Here is a 23360-nt window from a genome sequence, read left to right on the forward strand (position 1 = left end):
CCCATTTTTGTATTAGAGTATAAAAAGTGTATGGAAATATTAAATCATCTGTAAGATACTCTTTTCAAGAAAGCAATTTTAAATTTTTCATTAATTGTACAATAGGTAAGATGATCAAATTTATAATTTATTAGTTTTTATCGATCCTTTCTTTGATTTGCACATGTATGCTATATGTTTGATTATTTATAAAAATAGTATTTTCTCTGTCTGTTAAGTTTAAGCTACATTATTTCCTAAGATATCTGATAAAACAGGTACAAGGCAATCAGAGCTAATAGGATTTAGATCAAATTGAAAGTTTTAGTTATCATTACAATCCTGTCTTGCTCATGCAAATGTTGAGAACATTGAATTTACAAATGGGAACTACTTGAATCAAGCCTATTTGAAATGTCATTCTTAATTTCTCTCTCTCAAGTCTTCATCAAAGTTGATCCTCTTGATTGCTGTTACTGCCTGAAAGAAACTTACGACAAAGATTCTGTCAAATTTCAGTCATCATGTAGCATGATCCAATTAGTGATTTAGTATTTCCAAGGACAAATATTAGTAGCTAAAACAATAATTATAATACCCTTCTTCATAACAGTTTTCAAAAGAAGATGAGTAGCACATGCCTTATATTTCATGTGCATATAAATGAGGTATATTAGGCTTTGTTTAATCTCTAAATTAAAACACACTGGTATTTGTTCATGTAGAGGAATATAATAGCATCTTTCCCAGCCTAAAAAAGGATATCCCTGTGAAAGTAGAAGAAGGTTACAGGTCAAAAATTAGACTGGATTAAAAAAAAAGTTCCCTCACCATATAATAATCAAAACAGAAATCATACAGAATAAAAAAGAATATTATGAGTTGTAAAGAAAAATGGTCAAGTAACATATAAATTTAGACTTATATTAATTGCACCTGACTTCTCAATGGAAATCATGAAAGCCAGAAGTTCCTAGGCAGATATGCTGTGGAAACTAAGACACCACAGATGCAAGCCCAGACTACTATACTCAGCTTCGATGGAGGAAACAAGATATTCCATGACAAAACCAGATTTAAAGAATACCTATCTACAAATCCAGCCCTACAGAAAATACTAGAAGGAAAATTCAACCCAAAGGTAGCTAACTGCACCCACAAATAAGAAAATGAACAGAAAACCACACAACAACAAAACCCAAAGAAGGGAAACACACACACTACCACCGAAAAATAACAGGAATTAACAATCACTGGTCATTAATATTTCTTAGTATTAAATGATTCTATTCACTTTTAAAAAGACAGAGGCTAAGATTATGGATATGGAAGGAGGATCCAGCCTTCTGCTTTATACAAGAAACACACCTCAACCTCAAAGACAGATATTACCTCAGAGTAAAGTGTTGGGAAAAAAATTTCAAATCAAATGAACCCAATAAACAAGCAGGTTTAGCTCTCCAAATGTCTATTAAAATAAACCAAACAAAATCAATGAAAAGAGGTGGAGAAGGACACTTTTTACTCATAACAGAAACAATCCATCAAGATGATGTCTCAATAATGAACATCTATGCCCCAAATATAAAAGCACCCATATATGTAAAAGAAACATACTAAAGATTAATTCACATATCAAACCACACACATTAATAGTAGGAGACTTCGACTCCCCACTCTTCAAAGTGAACAGGTCAACCAGACAGAAACCTAAAAGAGAAATAAGAGAACTAAAAGATATCATGACTCAAATGGAATTAACAGACATCTACAGAAAATTCCACCCAAACACAAAAGAATATACCTTCTTCTCAACACCACATGAAATCTTCTCTAAATTGACAACATACTTGGTAACAAAGCAAACCTCAACAGATTTAAAAAATGTAGTAACCCGGTAAGACACCACTCGTGGTGTTACACAGATTATTAAATATGGGTTAAGGCTGAAACTAATGGGTCAGGCAGTGTTTAAAAGAATACAGTTTGTGTGTTGTTATTTCGGGTGTAAAGCTAGCCATGTGGGATCAGAGCAGTACGAAAAGCAGGCCTGCCTACTGCTCCACACTACAAACTTTGTTTTTTGACTTCTGTAGTTCTGCTTCTTGTTAAGTGTTCTTGTTAAATGAAGTAATCCATCCTGAATGTATAACTTTTGTCTGTGTAAAGGCTCACCTTGAAAAAGGCTCAGAGCTACACTGGGATCCTGAAGACATAGTGTAGTCTCCAGCCACCTAATAAAAACTTTCTATTGGCTTAAAAAAAATGTAGTAACCCCCTGTATTTTACCAGATTAACCATGGTTCAATGTTAGAATTTAACAACAACAGTACTCTCAGAAAGCCAACAAACTCATGAAAATTGAACAGTGAACTACTGACCACCTCTGGGTCAAAGAAGAAATAAAGAAAGAAATTAAAGTCTTCTTAGAATGCAACAAAAATGAAGGCACCATGTACCCAAATTTATCGGACACGATGAAAGTAGTGCTAAGAGAAAAGTTCATAACACTAAGTTCCTACATAAAGGTAGTGGTAAATCTCACAACAGTGACTTAACTGAATACCGTAAAGCTCTAGAACAAAAAAAAATCAGCCTCATCCATGAGGAGTAGAAGACAGGAAATAATTAAATTGAGGGCTGAAATCAATATAATAGAAACAACAACAACAACACAAATAATCAATGAAACAAAGAGATGGTTCTTTGAGAAAATCAACAAGATAGACAAACCCTTATCCAAACTAATATAAAGGCAGAGTGAGAACCCACAAATTAACACAATCAAAAATGAAATGTTTTACATAACAAGAGACACTGAGAAAGTCCAGAGAATGATTAGGTCATACTACAAAACCCTGTATGCCACAAAACTGGTAAATGTTAAAAAAGGACAATATTCTAGGTTAGTACCACATACAAAAATTAAAGCAAGACCTGGTGAACAATCTAAATAGACCTTCCAGGAAATACAAGCTGTCATCAAAAATCTTGCAAAAAAATTCCTATAATCCTCAAAGTGTTTCACATAACAGAAACAAAATCCGTATTGCCAAACTCTTTTATGAGGCAACAGTTACCCTGATAACAAAAACCACACAAAGAACCACAAAAGAAAATTACAGACCAATTTCATTCATAAATATAGATCCAAAAATACTCAATAAAGCCTTCCCACGGCAGCGGAACAATATGGCTCCACAGAAAGACAAGAAACCTAAGAAGTCAACCTGGAGGTTCCATTTGGACCTCACTCATCCGGTGGAAGATGGGATTTTTGATTCTGGGAACTTCGAACAGTTTCTCCGGGAGAAGGTTAAAGTCAATGGGAAAACTGGAAATCTTGGAAATGTTCACATTGAACGCTTGAAGAATAAAATCACAGTTGTTTCTGAGAAACAGTTCTCTAAAAGGTATTTGAAATATCTTACCAAGAAATACCTTAAGAAGAATAATCTCCGTGATTGGCTTCGTGAGGTTGCATCTGACAAGGAGACCTACGAACTTCGCTATTTCCAGATTAGTCAGGATGAAGATGGCTCAGAGTCTGAAGATTAGTTGGCCTTTGTATGCTTTAAAGAAAAACTAAAATTGGACTTTTTTCGGCAAATAAAAACCATTGCACTCTTAAGAAAAATACTCAATAAAATACTGAGAAACCAAATCCAAAAACACATAAAAAATCATCCACCAGGAGAAAGTCAGCTTCATCCTGGAGATGCAGGTATGGCACAACATACAAAAATCTATCTATGTAATCCACTAAATTCAAGAACAAGTGTTGCAGGAAGGGCTGCTTGTTGGTTCCCGGCTGCCCAGCTAGCTGAGACCTGAAATAATCACACAGAAAGTGTATTAATTAAATCACTGCTTGGGCCATTAGCTCTACCTTCTTATTGGCTAATCTCTTACATATTAATTTAACCCATGTCTATTAATCGGTATATCACCACCAGATATACAGATTGGTATACCAGCAAAGTTTCAGCACATTTATTTCTGATGTAGGTTCCATGATGTCTCTCTCTGACTCCGCCCTCCTCCTCTCATTGTTTACCCTAGCTTTCCTTGCCAACCTGAGTTCTGCCTTGCTATAGGTTCAAAGCAGTTTCTTTATTTATTAATGGTAATCATAGCACACAGAGGGGACTTCCACATCAAACAAGACAAGGCTATCCAGTATTTCCAAATCTATTTGCTATAGTACTTGAAGTTTCAACCAGAGTCATAAGATGGAGATCAAGGGAATGTAAATTGGAAAATTAGTAAAAATATTACTATTTGTATATTAAATGATAGTATAATAAATAGCCTTAAAAACTCTACCAGGAAACCCATATACTTCATATACACTTTCAGCATAGTGACCGAATACTAGATTACTCAAAAATCAATAGTCCTCTTCTGTACAAATGACAACTGGACTTAGAAAAGAATCAGGAATCAGAGAAAATCTTTCACTGTAGCCTCAGATAACATAAAATAACTTGGGGTATTCTAAAGAAATCAATAAAAGATTTAAGTTTTAAAGACTTCAAGTATCCAGGAGGATTACTATATCTTTTTTGGGAGTTCACCTTCTTATTATCTTCTCAAGGATCCCAAACTTATAGGCTCGATGTCCTTTAATCATGGCTAGAAACCGAATATGAGTGAGTACATCCCATGTTCATCTTTATGGGTCTGGGTTACCTCACTCAGAATAGTGTTTTCTATTTCCATCCATTTGCCTGCAAAATTCAAGATGTCATTGTTTTTTACCGCTGAGTAGTATTCTAGCATGTATATATTCCACAGTTTCTTCATCCATTCTTCCACTGAAGGGCATCTAGGCTGTCTCCAGGATCTGGCTATTACAAATAATGCTGCTATGAACATAGATGAGCATATGCTTTTGTTGTATGATTGGGCATCTCTTGGGTAGATTCCCAATAGTGGAATTGCTGGGTCCTGGGGTAGGTTGATCCCGAATTTCCTGAGAAACCGCCACACTGCTTTCCAAAGTGGTTGCACAAGTTTGCATTCCCACCAGCAATGGATGAGTGTGCCCCTTACCCCACAACCTCTCCAGCAAAGGTTATTATTGGTGTTTTGGATTTTAGCCAATCTGACAGGTGTAAGATGATATCGATCGCCAGGCAAAATTGGGAACTTGAGGGTTGGGCAAGACTGGGCCAAGGGAAGATGGGGAGAGAAAAGTGTGAAGGGGAGAGCGGGGGGAGCTCGGAGGAATGGGGTGCTTGGGATATACGAAGGGTGGATATGAGAGCAGGGAAGCATATATCTGAATTTAAGGAGCTACCTGAGGGTTGTCAAGAGACTTGACCCTAGAGGGGTTCCCAGGTTTCCAGGGAGACGCCCCCAGTTAGTTCCTTGGGCAGCTGAGGAGAGGGAGCCTGAAAAGGCCAGTTCCTATAGCCATACTGATGAATTTCTTGCATATCACCATAGAACCTCCACCTGACGATAGATGAAGAAAATGACAGAGCCCCACCTTGGAGCACCGGACTGAGCTCCCAAGGTCCTGATGAGGAGCAGAAGGAGAGAGAACATGAGAAAGAAAGTCAGGACCTTGAGGGAACCTCCAGCTGGCGACAGATGGGGAAGGTGACTGAGCCCCACATTGGAGCACTGGACTGAGCTCCCAAGGTCCCGATGAGGAGCAGAAGGAGCGAGAACATGAGGGAGAAAGTCAGGAACGAGAGGGGTGCGTTCACTCATGGAGACGGTGGGACAGAACTAATGGGAGATCACCAACTCCAGTTGGAATGGGACTGATGGATCATGCGACCAAACCCGTCTCTCTGAGTGTGGCCAACAGCGGGGGCTGACTGAGAAGCAAAGGACAATGGCTCTGGGCTCTGATTGTTCTTCATGGACGGGCTCTGTGGGAGCCTTCTCAGCTTGGTCGATCACCTTCCTGGACCTGGGGGGAGCTGGGAGGACCTTGGTCTTAGCATAGAGTGGGGAACCCTGATGGCTCCTTGGCCTTGAGAGGGAGGGAGGGGAGGTATGGGTGGAGGGGAGGGGAGGGAAGGGGGAGAAGGAGGGGAGAGAAAGGGGAGAAGGAGGGGAGGGAGGGGGGAGGAGGAGGGAAGGAGATGGAAATTTTTAAATATAAAAAAAAATAAACCATGAGAAAAAAAAATAAAGACTTCAAGTAGTTGAAGAAAGTAATTTAAGATGTAAAATCATAAAATCATACAAGTTTCTATGTAGAATTTTTCTCTAAATTGAACAGTCCTTTCTGAGAAGAGAGGGAAGACTTAGCAAGTAAACAAATGACAAATGTTCAAAAATCTAAAACTTACAAGATTCTTAAAGCCCTATCTCTAATCTAGAAGTTGTAGACCACAATTATGGTATAACACTTTCTGATGAGCTGAGATGGATAGAGAAGTGACTCTCAGATCTCTGGAGCTATTTGTGCATCCTTAAATGAGTGACAGTTTTGTAAGTATCTACACAGGATGGGGAAGGAATCCCATGAATGTAGCTGTCTTTCAATAATCTAAAGTCCTTTAAATTACTTTTATCTATTTTCTTGAAAGTAACTTAAAAAAAAACTCAGTGTTTCCCAAGTTGGACTTTGATAGAACTGATTTTGAAGTTTGTCACTGATTTCCCATCTGGGATGAAGAGAATTGTTTAACCCTCCCCAGGAAAACATCTCACAAAATAATTATTGATAGACATAATTTTATATTTTTCCTTGTTTGTGGCTAAGTGATATTATATTGAATCTTTTTCATTTGTTTTACATTTTATTGGAAAAGAAGTCTACATTTATAGTGGTATATAATTTTTTTAGAATAATGCTATATTTTTTGTTGTTTATTTTTTCCTTTCTGTCCAATATCTGATTCCACATCTCTTTTTTTATTGGAACGAGGGTCTCATTTTGAAGCTGTGTAGCTCAGTTGTCCTAGATTTATGTAAATCAGACTAACTACAAAGTTGTAGAGATCAGCTTGCCTCTGCTGCTTGACTGCTGGAACTGAAGCCATTCACCATGAAAATCAAAGCTAATTTTTATTAATATTCTTTGTTTCCAGCTGTATGAAGAACATCAATCTATAATGATAATTCTATTTGTTTATTTTTAATATTAAGGTGAAGGTAATTTATTACAGTCATATTTGGAAGATTTCAAAATGATCATTGCTAATTTTTCATCTGAAAATTATTTTCCTGATAAAACTTTTAGAGATATTTCCATTTTTATTCATCCATTTTATTCATCCATTGCTACAACTGAGATTATCTTGAGTGTCTTGGATCATCTTTTAAACAGCATTGTACATCTTATTGTATTGACATTAAATAAAAAGGTATTCTCCAGATATCAATGTAACAGTGTGGACAATATAAGGAGTGCATCAGGGTCATCTTAAGAATTCTGACAAGTCTTGTGCATGAAGATATTAATAAAACACTTTTAGTTTGAATTTTAAATGATTAAAAGCTGCAAAGAGTATTAAATTATTCTATTTGATAACTAATACTTTATTGTGTAGGAAAATAACGTAATTATAGCCACATATCCTGGAACACAGATTTCCTTTGGACATTTTTTTTTGTCCACCTAACTCATGAAAAAATTACTGATATAATTCAATGTCATCTTAATTTTAAACATTTTAGATATGGATATATGTCATCTGGCTGCCAGGAAAATTCTTAAAAAACCAATATTCCATGCTTCCCTTAAACCATGCATTATTATTTCTTTACAATATTATAATGTTTTATGATCACCTGTGTTTACAATTTTCCTACAGACTTTCAGATATAAAATATAATAATCTCTATTAATCCAGATGTATTAATATATAAATTTGCTTTTATATTATATATAATTATGTTTTTATGTCTCAATTACATTTAAATCTATGAAAATTAATAAATCAACATTGTCATATAAGAATGACTCTATGTTGGGTAAGCTGCATTTAAATACAAAGAGACAAGAATACAGCTCTAATAATTATTTTCCACAAAGGATGGTTTTGGAAAAGTTATATATTAACAGTGCTAGAAATATACATAGATTTGAACTGTTGTTTATATTCCTTGATTTCTACATCCATCTTTTTTTTATTATGAGTAGACCAGTTGTCTTTTGTTGCCATATTCCATGTTAGAGGGTAAACAAAGTTGTAATATTTATAATGTATGTCTTGTTGGCTAGTTGATCATAAGAGAAATTCAGCCCATTTTAATCTCCATGTTTAACTTAAAATATCTTAAATACAAAAGATTATAATTGACAATTGAAAATACTTCAGATTATATGAAATATAGGTATCAATTCTTTAGATTTTCTTAAAATTTTATGTACTATTTAGGCCTAAATATCTAGTTTTCTAGCAGTATGTTTTTATATCTTAAAATCAAATAAAATGAAATGTCCAAAATATTTAATTAACTACTCAAAGGCTAAATATAGTAAATTCTTGAAATACTTGTTGAAAATCTATTCTCATTTACAAAGAAAAATGATATGCAAGATTTTGTCTGACAACTTTTATATAATGAGTATCTTATATTAATTTGATTAGAAGAGAGAAAAATCTTTTTTACACTGTTCAATATATTAAGAAAGATTTCATTTTTTTTTTTTTTTTTTTTTTTTTTTGGTTTTTCGAGACAGGGTTTCTCTGTAGCTTTGGAGCCTGTCCTGGAACTAGCTCTTGTAGACCAGGCTGGTCTCGAACTCACAGAGATCCGCCTGCCTCTGCCTATATTTTATTTGCTTATTATCTCTGTGTTCTTATACAAGTGTCAATGCATGCATCTAGAATTTGGAGGACATCCTGAAAGACTACTTCATATATTACTTACACCGTGAAGCTGCTACATTTTTAACTTACATTATGAAATCCATTCTTTTAACAAAGTCTCCACAAAAATCTATTTAATTTATGGCTGTATTAATATTATAAATTCTTTTTAGGATATTGTGCTGTTTTAAAATTAATTCTATAAAATAAACCCTATAAACCTTTTTGTCTTTTTTGTACATGTACTTTAATGTGTATATGTGTTTGCATGTACATGTATGTATGTGTCCCTGTGTCATCCAGTATACAGAAAATTATGTACACTTTGGTTTAACTGTCTGAACTTAACCTTTGCTAAACTTCTTCATGAGCTATTGACATAGGTCATCACATTTATGTGGTAAACAGCTTGTTGATTGCTCTACCTTCTATTCACATTTTAATTTTTAAAATACTTTTATCATTAAAAATTTTCCAATGTTAGAGATATTTTGCTTTGGAAAGGTTAATAAGAAAACATGTCACTCTGTTTCCTTGGTAATCATTACATAATACAGACAGGCCTTGAGTACCAGAGGATTCTCCTGTCTCTGCCTCACAAATGTTTTGTGTATCACCATGCCTGTCTTGTGAGCAACAATTTTAAGCATGCAACTCAGTGTTTAGTCCTTTGTCTTGTAATTCTAGCATGAATTAATGAGATCATCCTACACAAGGTTGTTTTTGTATATTTCCTTTACCTTCTCTTCTCTGAATCTACTTAAACTCTTTGAATTTCATTTCTCCCCTTTGTTCTCCAACTAATTTATTAAATTATTGCTATAGAAATTTGCAATGGTATGGATCTTGTTTTACTGATACAGATTTTAGGTCAATTATGTTATATGTATATTTCTGCTCTTGATTAAGGTATTCTGTTTGTGTAGCTCATTTAAAAATGCAATGTATAATTAAAATACAGGTTAATAGATAATCATCTATAATAGTCAAGCTTGTAGTCATTTTAGTTTGGTTTCCTAAATATATAGAGATATATTTTAATTAGATAGGAATTCATCAAATCTTTCAGAGACCTTCAGAATATGGCACTTAAAATTCTTTAAGAACTTAGAAGTTTTCATGAAAATTAGACACATTTGTTCCTGGCAGCAGAAATTACTTGAAAGGAAGATTGACATTGAAGAGGCTCCTCATGGAGGTTGTTAGCTTTTGGGGCAAAACCTGCTCTTGCCTAGACTACTTGATGCAATGTTGGGTGAACTGGACATATAGAACCCACAGAGAAATGACTGGACTTTCCTAAAGGTAAAATGATCCTTTGGAGTTCTTGTTTCATGAAAGAGTATGCCAGATATTCTGCAGGACACAGAAGAAAGTGACTGATTAACTGACAATAGAAGCAAAACAGTCTTAAATTTTCTGCTTCCTGGAAAAATTCTGTCAGATACCCTGAGCCTGTAGGCTGAAGATGGATGCCCCAAAGGTACAGAACTTTGGGTGACTGTCCAGGCAGCGAGATATCTCTGTCATTTCTAGAGTTTTGGAAGTTGCTTATTTCTTGTTTACTTAGGTAATATAATATCCTTCTGGAGTCTTTGATGGAGATGAAGAATAGATATAGTTTTCATTAGTCATGATAAAAAATAAAATAGATATAATATTGTAACTGGAATTCTTGCTTGATGCCTGTTTTGTCATATGTAATTTGACTATGTTAACAATAAAACCTTCTTTTTTATTTAAACAGAAAAGTGTAGGTGATGTGGGATTCCCCTCAGTATGCTGTGAATACCATTGGTGAATAAAGAAATTGCCTTGGCAGAACTTAGGAAGGTGGGGAAAACTAAACTAAATGCTGGGAGAAAAGAGACAGAGTCAAGAGCAGCTATGTAGCCCAGACAGAGAAAAACCCCAAAACTTTAGCCTGTAAGTCACAGCCATGTGGTGATACACAGATTAATGGAGATGGGTTAAAGTAATATGTAAGAGATTGCTAATAAGAAGCTAGAGTTAATAGGCCAACCAGTTGAAGAAGGACGCTTAAAAGAAATTCCAGACTAGCTGAGCATTGGGTATAATAGAGATAAACTCATAGATCACAATCTGCTGCTGGAATGGGAAAAAAACAACCTAATCCAGCAGCTGGAAAAGAGAGGCTGGACGTACACTTTACATGGACACAAATAGTATAAGTGGCCATGCCCAAGTAGGCAGGTAACTTAAAGATTATTGGTAGTAGGAATTCCTACAGCAATTAAATCCTACAGTGATTTAGTTAATATAGTTTCTCTGTGATTATTTTGGTTTCTGAGCAGATAGGAAACAAACAAGCGGCTTCTCTCAACATTACCGAAAATGTCTTTTGTGAATGTCATACACATGTATTATGTTTACATCGTCACCCCCTTCCCCAAATCCTCCTGTGGTTCCCATACTCCATCTCAAATTCACTAATTTCTCTATAAGTGTTGCTTGTCTGTGTTTTAATTAGGGGCCAGCAACTTGGGATTGGACAACACACCAGAGAATTAATTCTTGGAAAAGAACAAAGGGGTTGGCATTCTTCCTCTCAGCTTCTGTTTATTGCTAATAGTGCTTCATCTAGTGTTGATAACATCTGGAATTTCATCAGTCCATACTGGCATGTCCAGTCATGTTATAAACATAATGACATTTGCTAGGCAACTATTTTGTTGTGAACTCAGAGGAGTGGTGTTCCCAGCAATTCTAGAAGACTTGGTTTAAAAACAGGTAATCTGGTCCTATTTCTGTTATAAACATTTTTCCTCCTCTTACATTTTTAACCTTATCTATAGGCATAAAGTTTGAGTTATAGATGTATCAACTGGAACTTGTCAAGCATAGTCATATATTCTCTACATTTTGACTGGCTATAGGTCTCACAAGTTAAAAGAAGATGTTTTAAAGGGGGGGGGGGGGTGTGTTTTTCCATCACAGTTTTTCATTTTTTAATAGAAAATACTCTAAAAACAAATAAATGAACAATAATTAGTTCATTATTTTTCTAAAGAAAATTGCTTAGTAAATTACAATTATAGTGAAAAACAACTGTATTTTACATACGGGAGAAAATTAGCTTTTTAGCAAAATTATATTTTCTTAACATTTCTTATTTTCATATTATTTATTTAGGAAATGATATGAATGAAACAGCACTCTTTGTTTGTTAAAAAACAGCAAACATAAATCATTTAAATTAAAATACAAATAAAAATGAGAATTATATCAAAGCCACATATCATTTTTACTGAATATGTATAACCCTTTTAAACTATTCATTAATAAAATTATATGTCATAAACAAAAAATTGCTTTGATCAATTTTTGCAGCTTGCTACAAAGCTCTGAAATACTTAAAATACTAAAGTGTTTGTTTATAATGATCAGGTTGCTTGGTACCAGGTTTGCCTCAGAAATTTATAAACTGTCCTCATAAAATCACACACCCCTGATTCACGAAAGAACATCAATTCCAAGTACTGTAACCTCATCTGTCAAACTGATACTTCAGTTACATAAAAACTTCCATCTACATCAGAAATCCATCTTCTGGTGAACCTAAATAACAGAACTAACATAACCAATGGCTTAGGCTCTGCTGCATTAGAGTGTTCTTAAAAAGGTTGTGTGGTACATATACACATAAGAGTTCTACTCAGTGGTAAAAAACAATGACATCTTGAATTTTGCATGCAAATAGATGGAAATAGAAAACACTTTACTGAGTGAGATAACCCAGACCCAAAAAGATTAATATGGTTTATATTCACTCATTGGTAGATTCTAGCCATAAACAAAGGAATTAAGTCTATAGTTCGTGATCCTAGAGAAGCTAAATAAGGTGAACCCAAAGAAAAGCATATATTGATCCTCCTGGAAATTGGAAGTAGACAAGATCGCCGGATAAAAGTTGGGAGCATGAGCATGGGGGTGGGGTGGGGGGAAGAGGAGATGGGGAGAGAGAAGGGAGAAGGGGAGAACTGGAGAGAACTTGGGGGAATGGGATGGTTGATATAGAGGAAGGGTGGATAGAAGTCACAATAGCATAATTCTTTGTGTGATATGGAGTTGAAAACTATGAATTTGATTTTTGATTTCTTATTATTCTATGTATATTTTACTGAATGGGAAATTTCTTGACCTTCATTTATTTATGATTAAATAATAAAATTAAGATTATTATATAGGCATGGGTAGGGAACTTAGTGATTAAAGTGTTTACTGTGAACATAAAGACTTGAGTTTGAATCAAAGGAGCCCACTGAAAACAGAATACTAAGGCAAGTATCTATAACATAAGCAATTCTATAGTGTGATACAATGAGAACACAGAGTAATCCATGGTAGCTCTAGGGGTAACTACCCTGGCATATGCAGAGAGCAAACATTGACCCTGTCTCAAATAAGATAGATGAAGACTGAAGCACTAACTTATCCTGTGATTGCCATATACCAAATAAATTTTGTAATAATTGAATGAAAATATGATCAATGTTTTGTTTGTCAGATGAATTGGGTATAATGTTGGATAATGTCAGTTTCACAAAAATTATATACATTATATCTGTGGAAAGAAAAAAATACAATAATTGCCAAAGATTTTTATTTTATGAATTTACATGTTAGAAAAACCAAAAGAATAACACCTTTGCCTCACTGAATTCAGAAAATAATTATCATTTTTGGTCATTACATAAGCATCTCTTATGTTTAAAATACTTTTCAAAACCAAAATTGCCTTATTATTTTCCAGCAATGTTTTATTTTCTCTCTACAACATCTTAAAGAAAATCAATGATAGAGTTATTGACTGTGGTTGACCTGTACATTAGCCTAGCATAGCAATGGTATCTCAAAATATATGTGCAAACATACATAATAATAAAATCTAACTTATTTTGGAACAGATCATACATGAAAGTATTTTATACTTTCTATGTTAAAATTTGAAATTTAGTTATGGACCTAATTGTTCTGTACATTAATAGAATTTCATACAAATATCATTTCCTTACAAATGATTTACAAACTCTTGTTTTAAATACACCTATATTATCTTAAAATGTGGATACCTATCAGCAATAGACTATATTAAGTAGTGATTTGATTTTCCTAATCTAATTATATCTTGTTTTTATATTAGGATATCTTCTATGGTAGGCTGTCAGGTAATGTTCTTGCCTTTTCTGTGCCTTACATGATAAAAATGTTAAAATCTGACATTTAGTGGGGAGTGTAAGTTTAGACCAAAATCTGCAATTATCAGGTGAAATAAAAGAAGCCACAATTTGAAGAAGAGAAATTGAAAAGTTAATAGGAATTTTGAACTTTAAATATTTTTGTATCACAACTCAGTACATCCCCAGTCTTTTACTCGACAGCTTATATTCCATTTGGCAGCCAGCAGGAAAGCATGTGTTAAACACTGAAGTAAAATATTTATTATTCTAGACATGTAAAATCAGAACTCATTTTGCATGCTTCCAATTTTAGGCAAATACTTTGCTTATAATCTTGTGTTTCATTTGGATATAAAATACCAACAAAAGTTGTTTCTTAATTTATATTTTTGTTTGTGCTGTTCTCTTTTTTTAACTACTTCTTTGAGAGGTTCATACAATGTATTAAAGGACCCACAAGCATTTATAGAACAAATTCACTTCACTATCCACTTAGCTTTGTATACCCATTATATTTTCTTATACTCACAAAGATCAATTTGTCCTGCCCATATATTTTTGTGTTGCGGCCATACACTGGAGAATAATATTCTTCAGATTGTAAAGAATGTTGGCTCTCCCTGTCACAGCAGCTATGAACTTCCAATAGCTCCTGATGCATGGGTGGGATTTTCTACTCAACTCTGTTCTAGGCATTAGTTTGCCTTGATCTTGGCCATGTTGTGCATATTGTTACTACTGCTATAAGTTCATGTGTTCACTGCCACATTGTGTATGGAAAACACTGTCTCTTTGTCATTATCAATTGCTTCAGACTGCAAAATAAGACATTGTATGTCAACTCACTCTTTTTATGTAATGTATGACTTGTAAGCTGAATCCAGGGCATTTCATATTGTATATATTGGATAATAAAATTAATTATAAGAACAAATTTACTGGTTGTATTATAACTTGCAATATCATTGTGTTTCCTTACTAACAAAAATCCTATTGATACATTTCAAGTGTTCCATGTAAACTTGTAAGAATAGCTCAATAAATTTCACTGACTCTTTTTCCTAAACAACAGTGACGGGTGGTTACATAGTAGCAACACTGAACTCTTCTTAAAATGGTGATGTTTAAATTCTAGGAATGAAACGGTTTTTGGTCTGATATATATCACTATCACTTACTTTTGTTGTATTTTCTTGTTTTGAGTTTTTGATCATGTAGCTGATCCAGTTTAACATTTTCTTTTATTATTTAACATTAGATTATAAATCTTACAGTTCTAAGATTTAGAGTTCTAAGCTTCTTTAGTTGTACCATCTGTTGCAACAGATCAAAGTTTTACTAGCTATATTGTTTCCTTTGTCATTTTTGAATATATATTTTTCTGCAAAAGGGCACTCACCTTTGTAGAACATACACTTGCCATAAGACTAGATGGACAGGGGCACTTTATGTTCTATATTCTATAAGGAATCTCTGCACATAGACACCATAAGCAGTCCAAAATATATATTTTATTAATTGATGTCTGTTCTAGTTAACATATTAAGCCTCTAATCCAAATGTTGAGGCTGGAGTAATGTGAGATATGATTTTGGCTTATGAGAAACCCCTGACTACAGAGAGAAAGCACTAAGCAAAAAAATTATTGTCATAAGTATCAGATATAAAATTGTTTACTTGTCAAGAATAAACCATAAATTTGAGAATAACTGACTGAACTATAGCTACATGTGTACATTTCTATACTGAATTAGTGTATTTGTCTTATTTTTATATAATAGTATGGTTCCTTACGTCTTTTTCAGACATCACCATTCTAATTTTACTCTCAGTCCTCCTAATACTCAGCATCCAAAAGAGCTCCACTTTCTTATTCCACCCTCATATAACTTGTATCCTGCTTTCCCCCCTTTATCCTCCTTCCCCTTTATGTGCATTTATCTTTCTCCTCTCTCCCTAGAGAGAACACACTTCCCACTTCCCTCAACTCACTTGTACTGTGCTCTTTCACTATATAGTGCTCCCCAGACCCCTTTCCCAACAATATCCCTTTTTAATTTAATTATTACTGCAGTTAGTCCAGGAAATGCATTGACATCTAAAGATTTGTAGCTAACAGCGTCCAATGGGAAAGTACATGTGAACTGTCTTTCTGTATCTGGGACAAAGCGCCCTCCAAGGACCATCTAACACAAACACCAATATCAGACATGAGAACGCATCTTTTCACTTGTTATTCAGGCTGTTTGAAATACTCCTGATATTGGTTTTACCTTTGGTTGTTTTCCAAAGGTGTATTCTAATTTCATATAATTTCATATCATGCATGCCAGATATGGTGTTACAAAGCTCCTGAGCTGGAACTGAGCTGAAAACCCATTCCCTGGGATGTGATGGTACCAAAACGTAACAGGCATGCTTCCAAAATGGTGAGACTACCAACAGCACCACCCAGCTATGACACCTATGATCCACAAGGACCAGCATGACACAAATACTCCTAGGATGCAGTTGTGGCACAAATGGCATTGTGGTGACATACTGGACTTAAGACTCTCTAAGCACATGGAAAGCTATGTCTGCTACTTAAAATTTAACCAACCACTCAGGTCTAGTGAAGTAATTAATCTTAGAGAAAAGCCTACCCCCAGCATAAATTTTTGCAATTTAAACATCTGTCGAAATACCCACAGAAAAGTTCAGTCTTCAACTCTTATCAAGGAAACTCAAAAATACAAGTGGTTGAGAAAACTTTTTGAGATTAAATTTTTTAGCTAGAAGAAAAATGAACATTAAGACTACTTTGAGATTTTTATTTTTCTCTAGTAAGAATGACTAGCACTAAAAGACAAAAATGAAAGCAAATGCCTACATGAATGTAGGGGAAGAGGAATTCTTATCACCGTAGGTAAAAAATAAGAACTGCAACACCTATGACTGTAATCAGTGTGGAAATTCCTCAAAATAGAATAGATCTAATTAATTATCCAGTTATAAAACTACAGAGAATATTCTCAAATAGCTCTATAACCTACTATTGAGATCCTTGCTGTGTCTTGCAGAATTCATTGTTGTTTATTCACAATATCCAGAATATGAAAACAGTTTAGGGTCCATCAAGTGTTAGGTGACTAATAAAAATGTGGTGCACAAAACACAATAAAGTATTATTCATCTGTAGATACAATGAAATCTACAGCTGAATGTGTGAAGCTGTAAATAACACTGCGAGAGATAACCTAGACACAGAAAGAGAAGTATCACTTTTTCTTTAGTGTAAATATAAGTACTAACTCTGGATTTAAACTGGAGTTCCAACTAGTAATTATCCATGATAGTGGTGTTTTCTACTGTGTTCCATGTGTTTATGTATTGTTTTGTGTCTCAATATGTTTTCTCCCATGCTGTTTTGTTGCAACACAATAATATAATTTGATAAAATATTAAAATTCAGCCTAGGTAGTATCAATAAAAGAATGGCTACAGATTATATGACATAAATGAGGAATGGAGTACCAGTTAGGTGTAAAGAAGGACATTATATGATTTATATGAATATCAGAGGGACTGGAGGTCATCATGGTGATAAAATATGCCAAGCTCAGAAATACAAATATTGCATGCTTTCACTTTGCATATAAATGCAGTATTTGTATTTTACAGTTAAAATATATAACAGTAGAATTATGTTCTTTTTCCATGATTAGGTGGCAATTGGAACAAATAAACTACCTAACTGTCACCACAGAACATTCACTCAGTAAATGATGGAAGCTGATGCAGAGATCCACAGTCACGTACAAGGCAGAGCTCTAAAGCTCCTTCAGTAACAGGTTAAGAGAGGGAGGAAAAAAAGGATGAGCAAGGAGGGCCAAGATCATAAGAGGGAAACCCACAGAGACAGCTGACTCAGGCTTGTAGAAGCTCATGGACTCTAGACAGACAGTTGGGAAGCCTGCATGGGACCAAGCTAGGGCCTTTGCATATGCATGACAATTGTTTAGCTTGGTCTGTTTGTGGGTACTCTGGAGGTGGGACCTGACCATCTGATATTCATTAACCAATCCATTATCTTTGTGCCTTATTATACAAATCTCCGCAAATGTTCTGTCAGTCTCTAAAAAATTGATCTGAAGTCAATGGACTTTCTGAACTCTTCCCTATATGGCTGTTCTTTCTTTCTTTGATTGGAAGATTGATTAATATGCCTGAAACAAGTTATTGGGAATCCTGGAGCTGATATCTTCCTCTCTAAAACTAAGGAAATTGCCTATTTAAGTATGTGTTTGGTTGATTGCACACATACATGTATATCTATATAGTTCTTTGTTATCAAGTATGAATCTTCATATAACTATCATGAATCAAAATACATTGTATCTCATTTTCTAATGTAATTCTGTTTTTCTATATGTACATAACATTATTTGAAATTTTGTAAATTTGCCTTAAATATCAAATATAAGTTCATTCATAAAAGAAAATGGTCCTGAGAGATGGCTGCATTGTTGAGAACATTTGTTGCTTTTCCAGAGGACTTAGAAATGATTTCCACTAGTGACCCTTTAATCTCCGATCAAGTGTAACTCAAATTCCAGGGCCTATGATATCCTCTACTCCCTTACTAGAGATCAAGAATGTACATTGTATATACACACACACACATACACACACACACCATATATATATATGGTGTGTGTGTATACAATGTACATATATATATATATATGTATATATGTATATATATATATATATGCTGTTAGAGAACTTTTGCACACAGAGAAAATGAAATTACAAAAACTTTGCTGTATTTACATCTGATTATATTCTTTTGTTTGTAATTAGAGAATTCATACTGTTTTAATTTAAAAATAGATCCATGGTAACAAATACTAATCTTTTACCAGAACATGGGAATTATTTGAATTCTTACTTAACTATGAATTACATTTTGATATGTGTTAAGTTCTAAATTAAGAGTTGTTTACTCCCAGAATATGAAAACATTGTATTACTTATTTTTGTTGCAATTTTCTCATGATAAGTGAGAAATCTATTCTTATTTAAATTATGTTTCCTTGTCAGAAATAAACAACTATTCATGAAGATTAAAATAGTTTATGGTTTTGAAATTACAAAAGTAATATTTTGGAATGTGGTAAATTTGGGGAGGAAGTACCTTAGTGCTTGTTTAATCACTGTGTCAAACGTTTGAGAAAAACAGCCTGATATACGAAACGTCTATCTTTATTCAAATATTTCAATGTATGGTAGGCTTACTTTCTTATTTCTGATTGGTGTTAAGAATAAAGGTGGTAGAAGAAGATACAGCAGTGTAGAACTATTCAGCTCATGTCATGTAGAAAATCAAGAACAAAATATGAAATCTAGAGCTCACAACCACATCTAAATGGTTTCAGCATCTTAAAATAACATGAAATTACGAAGCCAGCAAGAGTCTTGTGCATTAAATTCTTTAAGGGCTAGTGGCTCTCAGCATGTAAATGGGTCCAAATCACAATGATATGAACAACCAACTCAGAATCAAACCATGAATACAGGATCATTTTGAAAACAAAATACAATGTATATTAAATACCATAATACTCAAATTTTGTTCTCTGATAATCCAAGCTCATATTTATAACATACATTATGGTTTTTCAATCTCTAGTTGTTCCTAAATTCTGCAGTTCAAACACCTAAGATCTATGACATTTAAGTTCAAAATTTCTGAGAAGCAAATCATATCCTAGTTATAGATGATTCATCCAAGAAGCCTTATAAAAAAGTACACACTGATCAATATAAAGAATAAAGCACTTGATACATTCACATGCAACTCCACTAAATCTGAAAGAAAATGATAACCGTGGAGCAAAATACATTATAACAGTGAGAGAACCAGCATGCCTGCTGTTAGATAATGTCATTTAAATATTACAAAGAACCTTCACTCCTGAAATTTCAAGAAAATGATTCCTAAAACAAGACCTGTTAATGAAAACATATAGTGACATATCAACGTAGATAGGAAAAATATCACAAGGATCCAAACCTAAATAAATAGCTAGAAGCAATAAATGGCTGCTGTTGAAGGAGGGATATGCTTTGTACAGGGAGGAGAAGAAAAGTGATAGGTTAAATTGCCGAAATCTTGGTGGAGACCTCCAATTGCCACGCACCACGCCCCCGTGTCTGAGTTCAGTGGGCTTTTACCCAGATACCGAGCTTCGGACAAGGGGGCTGGAGGTTAACATACACAGACATGCAGAGACAGACAGACAGCGATACCGGTCATCCTTGAATTCCCCAGGAATGCCCCATTTATTGTGTTCAGGGGCAGTTTATATAGAGATAGCCATGCTCCAGCCAAACCCACCAGAAACCACTCTCCTGCCATCAGGAACTCCTGACGGTCTCATGCTCAGAGCAGCTTTAGGCACTCAGATCAGGGGATTACAAGAAATTCAGGATCTGGGGTCTCACTGCACCCAACATTAAGTAATACAAATTAGGCAACCCATTAATACACACACACACAAGAACAATCTTAAAATATTGTGTTCATATATATATATATATATATATATATATATAATAGAATTAAAGAAAGTATGACATTTAGAGCTACTAGATAGGCATAGGAAAAATTGGAGGAGGGAGAAAAGAGAGACAAAATGATGTAATATATTTATGCTTGAGGTTCTCAATGCAATTTAAATAATTAAAGTATTATCTCCCTAACTAATTAAAAGTTACATATATGCAACATACAAAGGCAAAGGCATAGTGAAAGCGTTTGATTGACAAAGAAAGTATTAAGAAAAAAATTAAGGAAAAGAACACAGAAAGGAATGCTAGTGGGGAAAACAAACGCTTTAGCTACATGCCTTTACATCGCTCAAGACTCATTCTTGTGGCCGACAGTGGGGGCTGAGAAGCAAAGGACAATGGCGCTGGGCTCTGATTCTTCTGCATGGATGGGCTCTGTGGGAGCCTTCTCAGCTTGGTTGATCACCTTCCTGGACCTGGGGGGAGTTGGAAGGATCTTGGTCTTAACAAAGAGTAGGGAACCCTAATGGCTCCTTGGCTTCGAGAGGGAGGGAGGGAGGGGGGGGTATGGGTGGAGGGGAGGGGAGGGAAGGGAGAGGAGGAGGGGAGGAGATGGAATTTTTTAAATATAAAAAAATAAACCATAAAAAAATACTCATTCTTACATCTCGGGCATTCATAGCATTTGGTCTTTCAGGCTCAGCTCAATGGACTGTCCCCAGAGCTGGCTGCATTCACAACCTATCATTTCTCTTCCAGATGTTAACTTTTTTTGCTATATACAATCTCCAGATAGAGCATAGAATTTGAAAGATTTTGTTGTGGCTTGAATAATATTTATCTCCCAGCGGATCAAGTGTTAAATGAATGCTTGGTCTTCAGTTGGCAGTGCGGCTTGGCGATGAGGTGCAGCCTCGTTGGTGAAACAGCGTCACTGTCATGAATACAGGTGTTTTTATTCTGTTTTATTTGTAACTTGAGAACTTAATTTCTTCTAAAAGTTTTTGCCCCCTCCTCTTTATCTTCCAGTGTCATACTAGGATCATAGTGGTACAAATAATAAAATGTTCAATTTCCTGATTTTTTTTTTTTTTTTTTTTTTTTTTGTGGGAATGTGGTCCTACTTCATCTGGCTCAATCTACTTGCCTCTGATTTGACTGAGATAATTCTGTCTGTCTTCAAGTTCATTCTTCCTGTCTTTTTTTGTTCTCCTCTTCACCATTTTACACATCCGACCTGTCTATTGCTGTCCTTACCAGTAGGTTTACATTTGTGTTTTTTATCACATGCTTGACTATATAATTATAATATATGGAGATTTTAATTTTTATCTTTAATTTTTATTTGTTTCTTTATTTATGTTTTTTGTAAAACTTGGTAATTGTTTGTTGCAACAATTGTATGTTAAAAAACTTTGTATAGTTTTTCAGACCCTGTGGAGCATAACCTAAAATACTATGATTCTTAGGACTTTCCATAGTGAGGCTATGAATTACTAGAATTACTAGTTTTTTTTAGAAGTGAGGTGATTTTTGGTTACAAAATTTTTTCTGTGTACACTAAAAATATGTTAGAAAATTATGTGAACCTCATTAAACTCTGTATACAATGAGCTGGCTGCATTTATTGTGTATTCTCTACAAAGTGTAAATGCTAGGCTTCCTATTTTACTCTCTAATTTACTGTAATCCTTTTCATGTCTGATTTGTTCTTAATGTTGCACCCAGAACACCTGCTAACTTCCTGCTGCTTCCTTCTGACTTTATGGCAATATGCTCCCATTGCTAACAGGTGTGGGGACATATGAGCTAGTTTATTTTGGCAAAGAGAAGCATGGTCTCATCTCTAACTGTAGGATGTCTATACATTTCAAATAAACCTATGCCACTGCGTTCAGGGATATGAATCCATGACTTTATATATTTTCTGACACAGATATTGGACACAGAGAATAACCTAGCATTGATGGTCTTCTGTTTCTGGATAAAGAGCAAATGGATTGGCATCTGGGTTTAAAACATGAAAGGTGCTAGACTGATGAAATCGCTCCTTCTTTTGTTAAAGGATAGGAAGCAGCAATATCATTTGCCTGACATGTTTTCTGCAATAACAACAAAATAATAAAGTAAACAGGGTTGTATGTTAATTCAAGTGTAGACGACGTGGTATGCCCAATTCTGCATATCAGGGAATAGAGGGCATTGCTCTCTCTCTCTCTCTCTCTCTCTCTCTCTCTCTCTCTCTCCTCTTTCCCTCCCGCCCTTCCTTCACCCCCTTCCTCCTTATTCTCTAAATTCATCCTCCTCTCTCCAGCTCTTTTTCTGAGTTGACTACCTAAATAGAAGATTCACACCAGCCCTCAAATCAATGTATGATAAATAGGATTTAGGTCTTACCCTTTTATGGGAAATATCCTGGTTAAGACAGATAAAGACAGCAGTGAATGGCTAATGTGAGAATGAGCAATGCATAGTTCTGCTTGATTATAATGTATACCTCTGAGAACTGGGCAGCTCTACCAATGCTAATATGTACAGAGAGATGTTGAGGCAGTGACCTACTTGATCTAGCTGATAGCCTTGAGAAACCAGTATTGGAGGCTTTTGTCTTGGGGAGAAAACCATCATTGTTCCTCTCTGATGGCAATAGTCATTATGGGAAATGCAGTCCCACTTATCACTGAGTACCAGTTCTAAAATCTCAATGAAAGTAGAGTATTTTCATGAAAAATTACAACAATGTTGCTTTTGTTTTCTCTACTGCTATATTTTGTGTGATTCTTTGAAAAATCAATTTCGGAGTCTTCATAAAATTTCAGTTTTGTATATTCAGATTAACTGA

General features: G+C 34.7%; 1 protein-coding gene across 1 annotated transcript; it reads left to right on the forward strand.

Annotated features, from left to right (window-relative positions):
- The first annotated feature begins 3171 nt into the window (after positions 1-3171).
- LOC119825634 (60S ribosomal protein L22-like 1) lies at positions 3172-3610 on the forward strand. The gene has a single exon (XM_038346625.1). The coding sequence runs from the start codon at positions 3172-3174 to the stop codon at positions 3535-3537; it is 366 nt and encodes a 121-aa protein (XP_038202553.1). The 3' UTR covers positions 3538-3610.
- Positions 3611-23360: the final 19750 nt, after the last annotated feature.

Source organism: Arvicola amphibius, chromosome 10 (genome assembly GCF_903992535.2).
Source record: "Arvicola amphibius chromosome 10, mArvAmp1.2, whole genome shotgun sequence".
NCBI lineage: Eukaryota > Metazoa > Chordata > Mammalia > Rodentia > Cricetidae > Arvicola > Arvicola amphibius.